Source organism: Ursus americanus, chromosome 8 (assembly GCF_024610735.1).
Source record: "Ursus americanus isolate L20-20 chromosome 8, mUrsAme1.1.p, whole genome shotgun sequence".
NCBI classification, from domain to species: Eukaryota; Metazoa; Chordata; class Mammalia; order Carnivora; family Ursidae; genus Ursus; species Ursus americanus.
The window spans coordinates 23,094,917-23,110,132 of record NC_142134.1 but is presented as its reverse complement, the minus strand read 5'-3'; the positions used below and the strand labels follow the sequence as shown (position 1 = coordinate 23,110,132).

Here is a 15,216-nt window from a genome sequence, read left to right as displayed (position 1 = left end):
CAGACAAGTTCATCAGAAGAAATGTATTTCCAGGTCTTGAGCTCTAGAAAAAAATAGATTTTTAATATAAGAGGTTTTTTTTTTTCTTTTAAATTGTAAAAGGAATCTGTACTTATTAAGGAAAGTTTGGAAAATGCAGAAAAGCAGAAAAGGATCATCTATATTTCTTCCATTCAAAAACACCATAATAGATTTTTTTTGGTAATTCATTCCAAATTTTTTGTAGGCAAATATGGATGTATTTGGTTTTTTTCATAGTTATAATCACATTTTAGAAGTTGTTGATGATCTCTGACTAAAGGAGAAATTTCTTATGTTCAAACACGGTATTGTTCCCTTAAGGAGGGATATAAATTCATACCGAAATTTCTTGCTACTTTTGTCTAGATGTCTTGTGAACAGAGCCCTAACCCATCCACATTTTTGTAGCCTCATTAAAATGGTCTGGTTAGTCTCATGAGAGTTGTTCCTGATGATATATTTTTTAAAGTTTTTATTTATTTATTTATTCATTTGAGAGAGAGAGAGAGAGTGAGTGAGAGAGCACAGAGGGAGAGTGAGAGGAAGAAGCAGGCTTCCCACTGAGTGGAGAGCCCCATGTGGGATTGATCCCAGGACCCTGGGATCATGACCTGAGCCAAAGGCAGAACGCCTCACTGACTGAGCTACCCAGGCACCCCAAATGTTCCTGATGATATTACCAGCAATCTGTTAAATACTATAATTTTCCCATTTCCCAAGTTGATGAATCAGAGTAGGTTGAACTTCATCTCTGGATGTTCTCTTCAAGAAAGATAGAAGATTGGATGTCTTCTTAACCACCGAGTGTTTGAGAATTATTTTCTTCCCGTCCATATACCTTAGAGCTAATTGTAGAGCTCAAAAATTGGGGACAATCATAATTTTTTCACATCCCAACTCCGTGGGCTCCTTTCCACTGAATCCTGAAATTTAGTGCTGTGGAGAAGCCTGAGGTCTGTCTGCTTTCTATTCCATTTTGTTCAGCTAGTTTTACTCTATTGGATTCTCGCAGGATGTTTCTTTATCTTTATAAATGAAACATTTTTTCAGGGTATTTCTAGGTGAGGTGTCTTTTCACCTTATTGCCTAGAATATGGTGCAGCCCTTTTAGTCTGTATTCCAGTTTTTGAAATGCTTTCTTCAGTTATGGCTTTAATTTAATCATATTCCTTCCAATTATTCTCATTTCTCTAGGAATACTTTGATGATTCTTAGATTGCTCCCCTCTCTTTCCCCCTCATTATCAATCATATCTCTCTTATCATTTTTCACTTTGTGTCTTTCCTCTTCATATGGAGAGAGCTTCTCGAGTTTGTATTTACTACTTCTAGTATTGATTTTAATTTGACTATTTCACTTTAATTTTCTTTTAATTCTTCCTTATTTTTCTTTTCATTGGTTCATCTAGTTTTTTTATCCTAAAGCTTCTTCTTTCTCTATTGCTTCCTGCTTCTGTTTAATAGAGACTGCATTTCCATGCATCTTACTGAAGTTGCAAAATAACTTTTAAATCTTTTCTTTTAGATCCTGTAGTATGTAGGATTCAGAAGTCTGCTCTTTTTCTGAATCTTCAGAACATTTTTGTTTTGCTTGCTCTTCAGAGTTTTTCCCAAGTTCCTTTCCTTCTATTTACTCATCCTTGATCAAGAGAAATCTGTTCATATCCACTGCTTGAAAGCTGCAAGGGTAAATGTCCTGCCCCTGGTTAACTCCCCTTCTTGGATCCATAGCCAGATGCTAGGAAAGGTTCATGTCTCCTTGTCTGAGGGGCTGGTGGGTTTTCAGTCAGTGTAGCTCTATTGTACTGAGATTGGATCTTTTCCAACCTCCACTGCCCAACCCTCCTACATTTTGAGTGCATGAAACAAAAAACTATACTCCCCAGTTTGCACCGTTGCAAAGGCTCTCTCCTTCTCTCTCGGTGACCATGTGCTTTATCATTTGAGGCATCGTCCTGTCCCCCAACTTGTTATCACTCCCTCTACCTCCTCCAACATACATACTTCCCACTGTTTTCTTTTTCTGTTTTACATTATGGTCTCTGATTAGATGTAGGAAGAAAGATATTGAGGAAGGCGAGGGCTGGCACCTGACTGCCTCTAACAGTAGTGGCCACACATGGGAGGGATGGATCTGGGTTGTGTTTGATATAGAAAGGCAGAGAGTTAGGCAGAATGATGGTTCTAATATCTATTTAGGTTTACACAGAAAAGAAAGGCCATCAAATGTCGAATGTCTTATGCTCAATGGGACTTCCTTGTAGCCGTGGTAGGAGGTTGGCTGTTTTACTTTTTGGTGGTGAAATTTTCATCTCTTTCTATATCTGCAGTGGTATCATAGCCAGAAAATATTTTATCAAGGGCTGTTAGCCATAATACACTGTAAAATTTTTATCATAAATATTTTTATTTAACGAATATGAAAAACCATAATTAAATATATCCTTAGTGGTAGCCCTACCCCAAATTGTAATAACATTAATTATATATATATTTTTATTCAATTCCTGTGTTTACTGAGGGTGCCATATTAGACCTGGGGTTGGCAGACTTTTTCTGTAAAAGGCCAGATAGCAAGTATTTTCAAGTTTGTGTGCCATTCAGTTGAAATAACTACTCAACTCTGCCATTGTAGCAAAAAAACAGCCATAGATAATATGGAAGTGAGTGGATGTGGCTGTGTTCCAATAAAAGTTTATGGAAACAGGTGGCAGGCTGGATTTGGCCCATGGTCCATTGTTGACTGGCCCCTGTGTAGACTATACATTTGGAAGGGCAAATCTACATAGCCCAGAATAATAGGATTCAGATATATTACAGCAACAAAATACACTGTTGAAAAGTCTTTCCCATTTTTCTGACCCACTTTGCTGTTCATCTTCTTACTTGCATCTCCAGTCTTGCTTATGATGCACCAGCCCAGGTGAGTTCTCGCCTCTCAGTCAGGTAGTTCTCTTGTATCCTGGGATATTTTCTCTTTAAATGCTTTTCCTTCCTGCCCTTGTTGATCTGGATTGGTAAAAAAGGATTCTGTTTCCATCAGTAAAATATATAATTAGGTATTGCCAGGAAGAATCAGAAAACTTGATGTTCCTTATACCAACCTTGCTACAAGTAATTCCTTCTTCCCACATGTTCTCGAGTTGTCTCTGCTACTGTACTTGGGTCTAGTCCGTGTCAGCTAAGGTAGACTGATACTAACTGTGCTGATTCCGGATTTGTGATCATTACATCTGTTTCCTGTTTTCCAAGCATTGTATAAGTTCATTTGTTTACTGCAATAAAATTACTGAATAGTATGACATCAAATATGCCTTTATTTTACTTTCTCACTGAAATTTCATTAAGCTGAAGAGTTCTGAGGTGGAGAAATGCTCAATGATTTCAGTGCATGTCCAATTTTCACATACTCTATTAAATATCAATGGCCATAGTATTTTCCATATAGAAAAATAAAGAAATAAAACAACCTAAAATAAGAAAACAGTTGTCAGTTTAATCCCAGTGATTCAGTTGTATGAAAGAAATCTCTATTAGATAGTAATGCATTAATGTAACTGTATATCGTTGGGGTAAAGAACTACTGAGATATGACCAGAACTATCCATAAAAAATTAAATCTCTTTGACCCCCTCCCCTGCCCAAGTACTTTGGCTGCCTTTCTCTTATAGAATGCGTTCCAAAGCAACCACAGTAATAAAATCTCATTTTCTGTTTCTTGTAAGAGAAAGTGAAGGTAATCATTCAGGAGGTATCTTCTGTGTAAGATAAACCACTTCTTAGTCCTTAAAATTTGTCTTATTTTAACCCTCCTTCCTCTGCCTTTAACTTGGCTGCCTTCTTGCCATTCAAAAGGTTGTAGTGATAAGTCAAGTGAGAAGCTGACTCTTTGGCATTAATGAGGGACTGTTGCTGTGAAAGTTCTCAGGGCAGCGGGGGCAGCGGAGGCAGCGGACATAAATGGTCTGATATTCTGGGGGTGGGAGTGGTAGAGGGGAGAAGTAGGGAGAGGGTGTGGGGGGTTCTTTGGACGTTTAGTCTTTGTCGCCCACTTTGCTCTCATTCCCAAATATCTAGGAATACGATTTTTTTTCATGTTGAGGAGCTCCCTAATACATAAAGATGTGGATTCACATAAAGATGCAAAAGAATAGTGACGTAGCTTATCAAGAGAGAGATGCCTCCATTTTGAGTTTAGCAGTAACTCAGCAGGAGTTTAAGTGCTCTTAAGTGTTGGTATCCTTGGTGCTCTGAAGTCTCTTTCCAACCATTTATCACTTCCATGGTCAGCTGTGTGACCTTGGGCAAGTCACATAACCTCTCTGGTCTTTACTGTTATTGTTTGTAAAGCAAGGATAAGAACATATACTTCATAGGGTCATGTAAAGCCTTAAAATAGTGCCTGGCAAACACTGAGTACTATTCTTACTGTTATTGTTTTTATTGATGCTTTTGTTTGTTCTTAGGAGAGGATAGGACTTGAGGAATGTGCAAACCTCTTAAGAGTCACAATGACTTTGGAAGTGCTAATTCTTATCAAAGCACCAGGTGACTAATAAATACTAAAGGAGGGGAAATTGCTGTTTATGGATGCTTGAGGCACATGATTGAGTTGGCTATGAATGAAATTTTCCTACTGTTGTGGATTTTATTAATGTCTCCTTTGATGGATTGATTGTTCTTTTTTTGGATGTAAGGATGAAACTATAGTCCGAGTTCCTGGAAAGTGTTGCCCACAGTGCTCTTCCCGATCCTGCTCTGCATCTGGCCAAGTGTACGAGGTAACCTTTGCTGTACCCCCTGTAGGTGTTTTGACATACGTTCTCACACATATGCCCTCCGCCCTTCCAACCACCAGACCTCCCCACCCTCTTGTCTGAGTCTTTGCCAAGATTAGTAACTCGGTACATAAACAGCTTTTTTCATCTCTTTGTGGAAAGCCTTTATGAAAAAATTAAATTGAAGAGGATTAGAAATATAAAGGAATGTGCTGGCGGGCAGCACCTGGTTCACGAACCTTGGTGAGCTTACTGTTTACACATCTTGAAGGAAGGAAAGGACTATCATTGGTTACTATCAGTTTACACTTAGGCTGGAGGCCCTGGGAATGTCTCTCTGCTTTGGTTGGATTGTATGTACTGATACCCAGAGACAGCTTCCCCCTGCCTTACATTGGCTGGGGGGGGAGGGCAGGGGGGAGAGACATGGGGGGTGGGGAGAGAGGGAAAGGAGGGAAGAAGCTAGTGGTGGTGGAACCTGCACATTTGAAAGTACTATTGGAACAATCTAGATAACTGTGCCTAACACACAACAGGCACCAAATAAAAATGAGTTCAACAAATTGAATGAATGAATGAATGTTCTGTCTTAGGAGTGTGCGGCTGAGCCAAAAGAAGGTTACATTATTCAAAAGCAAAGAACATATAAAAAACAAACCCAACTACTTCCCTGTGCTTGCCAGCCACTCTAAAGAAGACTAAATAGGAGTTGGAATTATGACTCTCAGTAGAGAATCTGAAATGGAGTATTAGGGAACGAAGGCCACAAATTCTAGATGGGTCCCTTGAAATCTGAATGAACGTAACTAATCAGGAAAGGACTTTTGTGTGTACTAGATCTGTGTTGTCCCATACAATAGCCACATATGTGCCCGGTTAATTTCTCTTGGGAGAGATAGCTTTATATCTATTGTGATGTCCTGGGTTGCAAGTAACAGAAATACTCCTCTAAAAGTGGCTAAAATGAAAACATTTATTATCTCATATGACAAGAAGTCCAGAGGTAGGGTGGTTGTAGGGTTGATCAACTCAGGTCTTTATGATGTCTTCAAGGATCGAAGGATCCTTTTTCAGTCTTTCCACTCTGCCATCTGCAGCATGTTGGTGTTTGCTTTCTGTCTTGTCCCCTCATGTCCCCAAGGTGGCTTCCTCGAGACTAGCTCATCCACACACAATCATTACTAAAGGCTGGTGGGGAAAAGGGATGGCTTTTCTTCTTTTATGGGGGGAGAAGAGTCTTTTCTTTGACCTCCACTGCTCTAGCAAACTTCCCTTGAGGTCTCCTTGGTTAGGACTGGGACAATGCCCTTACCCTAACTGCAAGGGGAGCTGGGTCTTCCGGCAAAGAAGAAGAGCTAAGAAAGAGCACTCATTAGGCAGCCAACAGGGTCTTCTTATTAATCTTGATGTTCCAGGGCCCCTTTGTGCCTGGCAGAGAGCAGGCCCTCAACGCATCTGTGGAATGAATACAGTTGAATAAAAATGAATGCAGAGTTCCTTTTGGACAGTTCCTTTTGAAATAGTTCCTTATTGACTTTTTTCTTAGAGGTGTTGCTGCCTAAATGATATCATTTCTCAGGAGTACATTCATTGTGGCTCAATTAAAAATTATAATAAAAAATTGTGTGTCTTATGGGCCCATGTTTCTATTTGATGTATGTGACACTTGATTTTCCACTTTGTCCTTTCTTTACTCAGCATGGTGAGCAGTGGGATGAAAATGCTTGTACCACGTGTATATGTGACGAGGGTGAGGTCAGGTGCCACAAAGAGGCCTGCCCTCCACTACGATGTGAAAAGGTACTTGAGAGAGTGTGGCTTGGTTTTCAAAGCTTTATCTTGGGTCATTTGAGAAATGCATTTTTCAGTCCAGTGTGTCTTTTGAGGGAATTGAATTTTTTTTGATATTCAGAAATATTGGATAAAAATATGAAAGACCTGTTTTCTAGGAAGGAGGGCTGAGGTAGAGAGGAACTTGCCTCAGCTGGGTTAGGTTGGGCAGTGGGAGGAAAGGAGCAGCATACAGTGTTGGCCTTTTATGACCTTCTGCCCCATGGGTTCAGATGTTTTCGAACTCTCTTGAGAACTGCCCTTTACCCGCCATCTTTGTTTCTTCAGGGTCAGAGCAGGGCTCAGCGTCCCGGGGAATGCTGTGAGGAATGTGTGTCTCCTGCGGGAAGTTGCTCCCACAATGGGATCGTGCGGTACCAGGATGAAATGTGGAAGGGCTCGGCTTGCGAGTTCTGCATGTGTGACCATGGCCAAGTGATCTGCCGGACTGGGGAGTGCGCCAAAGTGGAGTGTGCCCAGGTAAGAAGGCAAGGCATTTCCACTTGGACTGTTAGCAGTTCTCTCCAATGGGATAGGTGGTCCCTCACCTGTGCCTTACTTTCTGGCAGCAGCAGAGGCGACAGCCAGGTTGACTGCTCACATTTCACAGAGCCTTCTAGCACAGAGATTCTGTGGTGTAAAATAAATGTCACGATTTGTTCAGAATGGCTTGGAACAGCCCCCTGAAGCTTTTAGTTCTCAGTGCATCTGGTCCGATTGGAAGCCCTGAGCCAGAGACATGAAAGGGAAGGACATGATATGGGACATTAGCCTATCAGTCAGCGCAGCTGGACCTCATGGCTGGTGGCCTGCCCAGCTTGCTATGGTTGTGAAACAGAGGTCGGCAGGTGCTCCCATGGCCAGCTTCTGTTGCAGGCCCTACTGGCAGCATTTAGCAGAAAGGAGAGCCAGCACCTAGGAGCCGCTTCTGTAGATCAGGAAAGAAAGTAAAATGTTTTTGTTTTTGTTTTAAAAGAGAGGGGGGGGGAACCTCATAAATAATTAACTCGGATGACCTCTGTTGACTTCTGCTGTCTGCAGAATTTCTAGAAGCTTCTAACAAAGCAACCTCTGTTTGGACTATAGATGTATATTGTAGGGAAATTGCTTCTTCTTCTTTTTTTTTTTTTTTTCCTCTTTGAACTCAATTTTGACCCATTGCAAAACAAATTGCTTTGAAAGTTGTCTCCTTCTCCCTCACCGCTCCCATCCGCCCCACCAATTTCCCGCAGGGTTGTGAACTTGAGTAGATGAGGGAAACTCAGACGATCTGAAGCACTGGATGTCTGTGAAGGCATTTTTCTTTCTAGTTCTTCTCCCCCACATCTCAGCTCCTCTTAACACCGAGCCCGAGAAGGAACAACCTTTCAAACAGGGCTGTCAATGACAGGGTGATTTTTCATTTTGCCTCCTCCTTCTGCGTCTTGGCAGAGCTGAAACGTATTTAGGCAAAGAGGGTCTTGCTTTTTGCAGATTTATTTCCCCCCACACGCCTTTTCATTTCTTTTCCTTCTTTATGTCAGGGGAGTCAGAATGGTTGGACGAAGATGAGAAAAACCCCAGTCAGGGCCCTTGTTTTTCTCCTTCTCTCTCAGGCTGAGGCTGGGCTTCCTGGCCTCGCCAGACTGCTGGGAGGATGCTGTGTTATTTTCTAAGATCTTAATTTGCCGAATAATATCCCAGGGTTTATGGAAAATATGGGAGAAGTGATTCTGGTAGGGTGGCTCCTTTAACCACCTATTTTCAGTTAAGTCTGAGCAAAGATTCTCAATCACAGATAATAATTTGACCCATTGTCCCCAGTGCCAATGCATTTCCAAGTGCCTGCTATCCTCTATGACACCTACCTGTGGCCCCATGTACCAGGTCTTCTTCCCTGTTCTTAGGAAAAATGGGGAGCAACAGCTGAGGTACATGGAGAGGGCCTTGGTTCCCCTCCAGTCACCCCCCAGCACTGCCTGTTTCCCACTCCCACCCCATCCTCTCTGTTATAAACTGAGGAGTTCTAATGCCTTTCGCCCATTTCTCCAGGTCTTTAGTCAACTAAACTGGTGTCTTCCAGGTGACATCTGTGTTTCCAAATGTTGTTGAAGGCACTGGGTTCTGAACTGGAAATACTACCAGAAGTGAAATTTTAACCAAAATAGAATCTTACCAAAAATATCCCTTAGCCCTCTTTCTGTACCATTATTTCTGTAAATAGCTCTGTGAGCGCCTGGAGTACAAACTTCCTAACTTCTGCTTAGCTTGGAGATAAAAAGATGAATAAGACACATTCTAATCTGAAGAGTTCCCAGGCTTTCGGGGAAAGCCAGATACATCAACAGAAATCACAATATGCGGTGGTACCAACGATGACGGAAATATGAATGAAAATGCATTAGAAGCATCTGGAGAAAATGACCAGAGTCTGCTGAGGGGAGCAGTGCAAGTGCTCTGTTGGTATTTTTATTCAATTCTACCCCACTTTCTGCCTTTCCTAGAATATCAAGGTCATTTGATTCCTGGATGCCAAGGATAGATTAGGTCTAAGTGTATGCACATCCACAAAGAGGCAGAAAAGTCAACTTCTAGAAGAGCAGACAGAACTGTACACGTTCACCATTGTAATAATGAATCACACTGGTTATCAACAGCAATGTTCTGAGTAGCGTGGAAATCAGCACATAATTTTCCTTTGTTAAAAAAGGAGAAAATGGCATGGCCTTTGTTTTTGATGTATTCCACCAAATCCCTAGCCATCGAAACACAAATACCTCAATAGTAAAATAGCACAGTATGAAGATTTTCATTTTTTCCATATTTTGTGTTATCTTTGAACGTGAATTCAGATGGAGAGGTCAAAGTACTTTTTTTTAAAGGACCTGGCGTTCACACATGGGGCTTAAAATGGTGATGGTGAGGGGGGGTAGGATCGAAGCTTATCGCAAAATGCATGGAAGGGGGTGGGCACACCGTAAGTGTGAGGTGCCTTTCCCTTCTCCAGTGGAGGAAAATTCCCTCGAAGGAGTGTTTCCTTTTCCAATGGGCAAGCTAGTGGAATCACACCGTCTTTGGTCTGGTGGGTGGATGTTGGTGTGATTCAGTGAGGGAGGGGTTCGCAGATTCCATCTGGCCTGCGCAGCAGAATCTTCTTAAAAAGAGAAGAATTAGTTTTGTTCCGCAAAGCAATTTTTCTCAAAGCAAAAGTCAAATGCTAATGGGAGAAGCTCCCCACCGCAGTGAACTGCCGCAGTTCTGGGCATCCAGGCTTCTTCTATAAATAGCAAATCTATTTAGAACTCCCTCCCTCACCAAAACCGAATCGTTGCTCCCCAGCAGCAAGGCCCGCTGTTATTTACAGTAGCATTGGAAGCCTCGGAACAGCCCCCCTCCTGGCCTTACTGGGATGAGGCAGGCTGCCTTTTTGGTTTTGTCTCTACAGATAGTGGTCACTCAAGAAGCATTCATGCATTTTCCCTTTAACCTTTAATAGAAGTACACATACTCTGTCTCGTTTTAAAACATTGTTTTTAAGCAACTTAGATTACATGCATATAAACCCCTTTATTGCTTTGAAAGCAAATTTTGCTGTTTCTGGATGAGGCCTGCACCACCAGCTGATTTGTCACCTTTCTGCAAAACAATTTATATGTAAATACGCCCGCTCTCTATAGCACCTGCCGCAATGCCCTGGCCTCTGATTGGCATTCCATTTTGATGGACAGTGATCTATACACGACTCCTTTCTTCTTGAAATCAGTTTTTAGACACTGTAAAAAGTTATGATCAAAAAAAGTTACAATCATTCATGTATTTTTGTATTCCTTTTAAAAGTTTCTATTTCCCTTCATTAACATAATACATATTCATTTTAGAAAATTGATACTCAAGAGAAATAGAAGAGACTCTAAAATCCACCCATCATGCTGCAATTCATAGACAACTAGTGCTTTTATTTTATATATTTTTAGTGCACAGTGTTTTTAAACATAAAATATCCCTGGGATTATTCTGTTGCACAATTTCACATTATTCAATTTTTACCTAACATGGTTTCTGCACCTTAAATGTAATGCAGATCCCAAATTAAATAATGTCTTGATTTAAAGAAACATCACCATTCTTTAGAAAGAAGATCTATCTTTAGAAAGTGGAAAGTGCTTTAAAGAATACTCTTTCGCCTATAGATATTAGATGTTAGTATATGCATATGAAAAATTGTAAACAGAGATTGTATTTTTCACAGCAGATTCCCTGGGAGGTTGGCTTGCAGTGGAATTATACTTTCTAAGTAATAGAATTTATAATTATTTAATTTTTTATAGTAAGCATTGTTATTTTATAATAGAAATAAAAATGATGAAATTATTAATATTGGGAAGTTAAAATAATAAGACTTTAGAAGTTAAGCGTCTACCTTCTCAGTGTGACCTTTTTTTCCTTCTTCTTATAATTAATTTAAAAAATAGTGATTATGTGAGTTGGATAACAGTTTCAGAATATTGAATAAAAATTAGTTTTCTGCTGTTTAATTTATGCCTGAGACTACATCTGTGCAGAAAGGCATGTATCTGATTTTGTATTCAAGGAAAAGGGTTGGTTTGATTTGAACACTGTTAATGAAACCAAATCACAATTTCAAACCTTGTAGATTTAAGATAGCCTGATCCTTTTCTGAAATGGTAACTTTCCAAGACTACAACAATTAACAATCTTGGCCATTCTGATTCACATGAGCTCCTGGTCATGGGTGGGGATCGATGGAGGGATCTGTGCACAAGTATCACAAGAGCTGGTATGAAAAAGCATTTGGAGGGGTGAGCTGCATGGCCAAGATTGTCCATGGGAAGACAACACGGGAAGAGGGAATAGGCAGGGGGCCAAAGCCAAGGGTGTGCTACGGTTTTTCATTCCAGTCAGGGAATCCAGCTGTTTTGCAATTTTGCACTGCTACCTAGAGATGGTAATTTGATATGTGCCTCTGCAATCCTTGCTTCTACAGGGTGAAGAATTAATTCACTTAGATGGAAAATGCTGCCCTGAATGCATTTCAAAGAATGGATACTGTGTTCATGAAGAAAATGCAGAATTTGTGAGTATCAGCCTAATGACTGGAGACTATTAAAAATTAATAATTCAAAATTAGTTTAATGAGGGGCCATTACCTTCTCATATCTTTTAACCATTCATTTGTTCAACAGATGGGATTGCCTGTCTTCTGTGTGCCAGGTACTAGAGACACAGAAGCAAAAAGCAAACAGAGTCCCTGTTCTGGTGGTGAGCTTATGCTCTGGTGTGGGGACACAGAGGACAGAAGCCTGCCCACATCAGGGGGTGGCAAGTACCGCACAGAGAACAGAGCAGCTAGAGAGTCACTGGGGGGAGGGGAGGGCTTTTTTACATAAGGTGGTTGGGGAAGTCTCTCATGCGGAGAAATTTGAGCAAAACCTAAAAGAAGTGAGGGAGCAAGCCCCATGGAGACCGGGGAGAGAAAATGTGCTAGGGAGACAGGCCAGCAAATGCAAAGGACTGAAACAGAGGTGTGTGTGCTGTGTTCAACAACAAAGAAAGTGAATATGGCTGGCACCAAGTGAATGAGGGGGAAAGGATTCGACGGTAGGTCCTCTAGGTAGCCTGGACGCCGAGGTTTTACCCTGACACACACAGGCGCTGTGTGAGCTTTGAGCGGCTGTGCTATGATCCGGCTTACTTGTGAAAGGGTCTCTTGGGCCACTCTGCAGGCAAGTGACGGAAGGGGGCGAGACTGGAAGTTGGTGGTCTGCTTGGAAGGTCTTCAGCAGTAGTCCAGAGGTGGTGATGGTGTTTTGGTCTGGGGAGGAAGTGATAGAAAGTGATCAGGCTCTTGATTTATCTTGTGGGTAGAATTGAAAGGATTTTGAGGGGCCCAAAATTTCATTTGCTAAGGTTTTATTTCTAAGTCTGCACTTTTAAAAATTATGTACCCAAAGGAAAAAATATTTATCGTAATTTCTTCAAATTTGCTCTATCTATATAGCCCGTATTTTCCACATGGAGTTTTGATAAATTGTGTTCTAAAAAATAGGCCAGTTGAACATCAAGACAACTGCTTCATTGACCAATCAGAGCAAGATGATAAGAATTGGGATTAAGTCCTTTGATCCCTATGTACTTTTTCTTCGTGATTTGGGAAAATTGCATCTGTCAACCTGTATATGCAGGGGAGAGAGCGCTGTGTAGGGTTAACAGTGCAGGTTTTAAGTTCAAATATCTACTTTGCCACATACGGTCTATAACCTTGGACAAGTTACTTAATCCTCATCTGTGAAGAAGGGATAACAATAGTACTTACTTTATGGGGTGATTGAGATAATACCTGTAAAGAACCGTGCCTGGCACATTTCAAAAAAAAAGAAGCTAAAAAAATGGCATCGTTATTATGCTGTCGGCATTGTTTGTTTCATAAGTGGTTTATAACTTAGTCATCCTTGTTTCTTAAGAATGTAGGAGATTAAAGTCTGCCTATAAATGTTGAATTTCTATTTTCTCAATCATAGTATCAATTTTCCTACCTGTTTTTGAGGTAAATTAAGCCAGGTGTAATTAAAGAAAAGCAAGTTGTTTTAAATGGGTCTAAATCCCCGTGAATAATGCTGTGGTACCTTATGAGACTGAAGAGTTTGCCCCTACAGGCTTAGATCTCTTGACTATGAAGTCCTTCATGTTGAAGCAAATCGAAGTCAAGTGCTTAAGCACAAAGTGAGAATAAGAATTCAAAAAATATTTCCGCGGCATGTTGTCTTCACCTCCTATCATATGCTTTTCTTGTTTTTTGACATATATAGATTTTTTTTTCTATTCATAACGAATGAAGTTGCATGTTACTTGGGCAAAATGGATAAGTCTTAAATGAGAAAATAAATAGATCAGCCTAATGGTGTTTTTAGTGGTATAATAAATACATTTCTCTTTGTTCCTAGATATCCTCAAATGCAAGTGAAGTTAAGCGTATTCCAGTAAGTATAGATTTTTTACTTGTACACAGATATTGATAGAATTGTTCTAAGCAACGATCTGCATAAACTGTCCTGGCGAACCTTAATGTTGTAGTATTTCTGACAGTCATGCTTGATAGCACCGTGGTCCAGTTAATGATAACTAAGACTTTGACTCATTGAAACTTTTGCTTCTTCCTTTACCCTATTCCCCCCCCCCCCAATTGATAATTAATACTTCTCCCACTACGAGCTCCTACACGTACCTTTCCCTTTTTTGTGATGATTTTCTCCTGATTGGTTCTGGCCTAGAAAATTCAGTTTAACCATCAGTGCAATTTCATGTTCCTCAAAACAGTGAGAGCTTTTGGGGTTTGGGAGTATTAGTTCCCCAAAACAAAGCTGAGTGTTCATTCTTTCAACGTTTTTTGCCAGACAACATTGTATGGTTTCTTTTTAAGGGAAAGTGCAAGCACATTTGTTCACAGAAACAAGCTTATATTTTGGAAGCTATAGAATAAGGGGGCTGGGAATCTAGTCTGCCTTGAAATGGAAGAAAAGCCCTTCTGCCTTCTCAAGATAATAGTCCTGATTTTGCTAACATTGTCATTGATTTTTGCTAACTATGGCCACATTAATCGTTTGGGATGTTCAACATCAGTTGGCTAATAAATATTTTATCAAATATTTATATTATAATATGCTCTAATATTTTCCCCCATTTTACCTCCTTCCTCACCCCAAAACATTCTGGTAGGAACCTTCGTCTCTTTCCTATCTCCAGGGTGAGTGGGATGGATAGTGAGCAAAAAGGAATTGCTCTTTATAATTCACTTTGAATTCTCCATCAAAGTACTCATGTTTATTACCATAATTTGCTTGGCTGAAAGGAATATTGTAACATGAGAAAGCCCATGGCACATCTACAGCCCACTAAAAGTGGTCATGCAAGAGCTGTCATTTTAAGACTATAATGACTCTACTGTTACTCTTACTGGAGTAACCGTAAGGAAATTCAGGGCTGTAACCAGCTTCCCACTGTTATTATAGAGATTGTGTGTAATCTACCTGCTAATCACTAGGTACATAGTAATCCCCTCTGGTGTTCTTTGGTGAGATAGACTTAGGTACATAGTAATCCCCTCTGGTGTTCTTTGGTGAGATAGACTGGAAACAAGTGTTATAGGCTACTTGCTTATTCCAGGAGCCCCAGAATGCTTTCGCAGTTTATCTGTCTGCCTGGGTTCTACGTTAAAATAAATCAATTATAAACAAAGAAGGAGAAATATTTTCCTTTTTAATTTATAACTCGTCAATTACTGTCCTGTTTCAGTTAGGTTTGCATGGTAGTGAGCAGGACCTTCAGTTTGTCCCTTATGGAAATTCTGAGTTCTCCACCAGCAAACCGTCTTCTGAACTTTTGCAATTCTGATAGCGTCATTCTTTACTGTTTCGCACAGGAGGGGGAGAAGTGGGAGGATGGCCCTTGCAAGGTGTGTGAGTGCCAGGGCTCTCAGGTCACTTGCTACGAGCCCTCTTGCTCACCGTGTCCAGTGGCCACACTAGCCCAGGTGGTGAAGGGACGGTGCTGTCCAGATTGTACGTCAGGTGGGTCTGTGTCTGATTCATTTC

At 40.7% G+C, this 15,216-nt stretch overlaps 1 protein-coding gene across 3 annotated transcripts in view; it reads left to right on the top strand.

Moving 5' to 3' along the window:
* Positions 1-15,216, top strand: part of FRAS1 (Fraser extracellular matrix complex subunit 1) — a 413,106-nt gene that overhangs the window by 177,214 nt on the left and 220,676 nt on the right. For all 3 annotated transcript variants that reach the window (XM_045790212.2, XM_045790198.2, XM_045790207.2), the window contains 6 exons: positions 4,718-4,801; positions 6,497-6,598; positions 6,917-7,108; positions 11,613-11,702; positions 13,570-13,605; positions 15,045-15,192. In XM_045790212.2, the coding sequence (XP_045646168.2) occupies positions 4,718-4,801; positions 6,497-6,598; positions 6,917-7,108; positions 11,613-11,702; positions 13,570-13,605; positions 15,045-15,192 (652 nt within the window). The remainder of the gene's footprint in view (positions 1-4,717; positions 4,802-6,496; positions 6,599-6,916; positions 7,109-11,612; positions 11,703-13,569; positions 13,606-15,044; positions 15,193-15,216) is intronic.